The 2,568-nt window shown below is 37.6% G+C and overlaps 1 protein-coding gene across 1 annotated transcript; it reads left to right on the top strand.

The window, feature by feature from the left end:
- The first annotated feature begins 480 nt into the window (after positions 1–480).
- Positions 481–1,416, top strand: LOC104990039 (olfactory receptor 5K4). The gene has a single exon (XM_010841916.1). The coding sequence runs from the start codon at positions 481–483 to the stop codon at positions 1,414–1,416; it is 936 nt and encodes a 311-aa protein (XP_010840218.1).
- The last annotated feature ends 1,152 nt before the right edge of the window (positions 1,417–2,568 follow it).

The following is a 2,568-nucleotide window of genomic DNA, read 5'->3' on the forward strand; positions in this document are numbered from 1 at the left end:
GAAATAATTTTTAAAGCCAACTATGATTCTGGGAAGTTTTAAAAATTAGACATTTTAAATGTCTAAATTAATTTATTTTCAAACACCACATCAATTCCATAGGACTGTATTTAAAATTTTTTTTCCTGGAGAAAAAAACACCATAAAATTTTTTTATGTCTTCTAATTTTGGAAATGTCAAATTATATATATTAACCAGGAATTAGTACATCAGCATTAGATAATTCATGCATAAAAATGTTTTCTGCCCTGAGAATTTACACAGGATTTCTAGACTACCCCTCAGTACACAGTCTGTGATACTTTTATTCTCACAGACTTAATCTACTATGCATGTACTAGTATTCAGGACACAGCACAGGATGATTAAAGATGAGCTTCTTTCTTTTTGTATGTGGGGAAATTAGAGGAAAGAACTAGATACTTTCTAATTTAGAATCTCATTTCTGTGCCATTTCTATCCCAGCTGAAAAGCCAGGAATGGCTAAGGAAAACCAATCTTTGACAACTGAGTTCATTCTCAAAGGACTTACAGATCATCCAGTGCTGAAGACCCTTCTGTTTCAGGTGTTTCTTACCATCTATCTGATCACTATGGTGGGCAATCTTGGTCTGGTGGCATTGATTTTTATGGAACGTCATCTTCACACTTCAATGTACTTCTTTCTGGGTAACCTCGCTCTGATGGATTTCTGTTGCTCCAGTGCCATAACCCCCAAGATGCTACAGAATTTATTTTCTAAAGACAGAATGATCTCCCTCTATGAATGCATGGTACAATTTTATTTTCTCTGCCTTGCTGAAACTGCAGATTGCTTTCTCCTGGCAGCAATGGCCTATGACCGCTATGTGGCCATCTGCAAACCACTGCAGTACCACACTATGATGTCAAAGAAACTCTGCATTCAGATGACCATAGGAGCCTACATAGCTAGTAACCTGCATTCTATGATTCATGTAGGACTTCTACTGAGGTTAACTTTCTGTAGATCTAGTCAAATTGACCACTTTTTCTGTGACATTCTTCCACTATATAGACTTTCCTGTACTGACCCTTATATTAATGAACTAATGATATATATTTTTTCAATGCCAATTCAAATCATTACCATTGCCACTGTCTTGATTTCTTATGTTTACATTCTTTTCACTGTTTTCAAAATGAAATCCAGAGAAGGGAGAGGTAAAGCCTTATCCACTTGTGCATCCCACTTTCTATCTGTCTCAATATTCTACATTTGTCTTCTCATGTATATTCGACCATTTGAAGAAGGGGATAAAGATATACCACTGGCAATTTTTTACACAATAGTAATTCCTTTATTAAACCCTTTTATTTATAGCCTGAGAAATAAGGAAGTGATAAATGTTTTGAAAAAAATTCTGAGGACCTATAATATTCTTAAACAAACTTAATCTTCTATGGAAAACTGATTTTTATTAAAATGATTTATAGATTAAGGGACACAGAAAATGAAAACTATATTCTTATATAAAATATTAATCTATAAATCATTAGACTGCTGCTGCTGCTGCTAAGTCACGTCAGTCCTGTCCGACTCTGTGTGACCCCAGAGACAGCGGCCCACCAGGCTCCCGTCCCTGGAATTCTCCAGGCAAGCATACTGGAGTGAGTTGCCATTTCCTTCTCCAGTGCAGGAAAGTGAAAAGTGAAAGTGAAGTCACTTAGTCGTGTCAGACTCTTCTCGACCCCATGGACTGCAGCCTACCAGGCTCCTCCATCCATGGGATTTCCCAGGCAAGAGTACTGGAGTGGGGTGCCATTGCTGGTAATAAAAGTTATTATTGAGTTTCCTCCTGATTTTAGTCTGGTATTTGTGAAATTCGGATTAAGATCTGCTGGACAATTTTGAATTTCATTCATATATCTTTAAATCATTAGACTATGTTGGTTTAAAGATATATGAATGAAATTCAAAATTGTCAGGCAGATCTTAATCCAAATTCCACAAATACCAGACTAAATCAGGAGGAAACTCAATAATAACTTTTATTACCAGCAATGGCACCCCACTCCAGTACTCTTGCCTGGGAAATCCCATGGACGGAGGAGCCTGGTAGGCTGCAGTCCATGGGGTCGCTAAGAGTAGGACACGACTGAGTGACTTCACTTTCACTCTTCACTTTCATGCATTGGAGAAGGAAATGGCAACCCACTCCAGTGTTCTTGCCCTGAGAATCCCAGGGACAGGGGAGCCTGATGGGCTGCCGTCTATGGGATCTCACGGAGTTGGACACGACTGAAGCAACTTAGCAGCAGTAGCAGCAGATTATTCTTATAGAATTGTCTCAGATCAGTATTTTCAACTTAATAACTCAACAAAGAATCAAAATTAAATGTTTAGAAGAATTTGCCTTGATTTACCTTGTTTAGCTAATGGAAAACATTATATCTGATTCTATGTAGACTGTTTGAAACACTTAAAATTTTCTGGCAGACTGAAATGATAATTCTTATTCAGAAAACTGACCTGGTAGACACAAGTAGATGAGTTTGAGGGAGAGAGAGACTAGAAGCAAGCTAACTAATTGCATGTGTGAGCGTGT

Source organism: Bison bison, unplaced genomic scaffold, assembly GCF_000754665.1.
Source record: "Bison bison bison isolate TAMUID 2011002044 unplaced genomic scaffold, Bison_UMD1.0 scf7180017864168, whole genome shotgun sequence".
NCBI classification, from domain to species: Eukaryota; Metazoa; Chordata; class Mammalia; order Artiodactyla; family Bovidae; genus Bison; species Bison bison.

What these genes read in the sequence shown, in the direction of transcription:
- LOC104990039 (XM_010841916.1), top strand. Translation starts at nt 481, where the DNA reads ATGGCTAAGGAAAACCAATCTTTGACAACTGAGTTCATTCTCAAAGGA.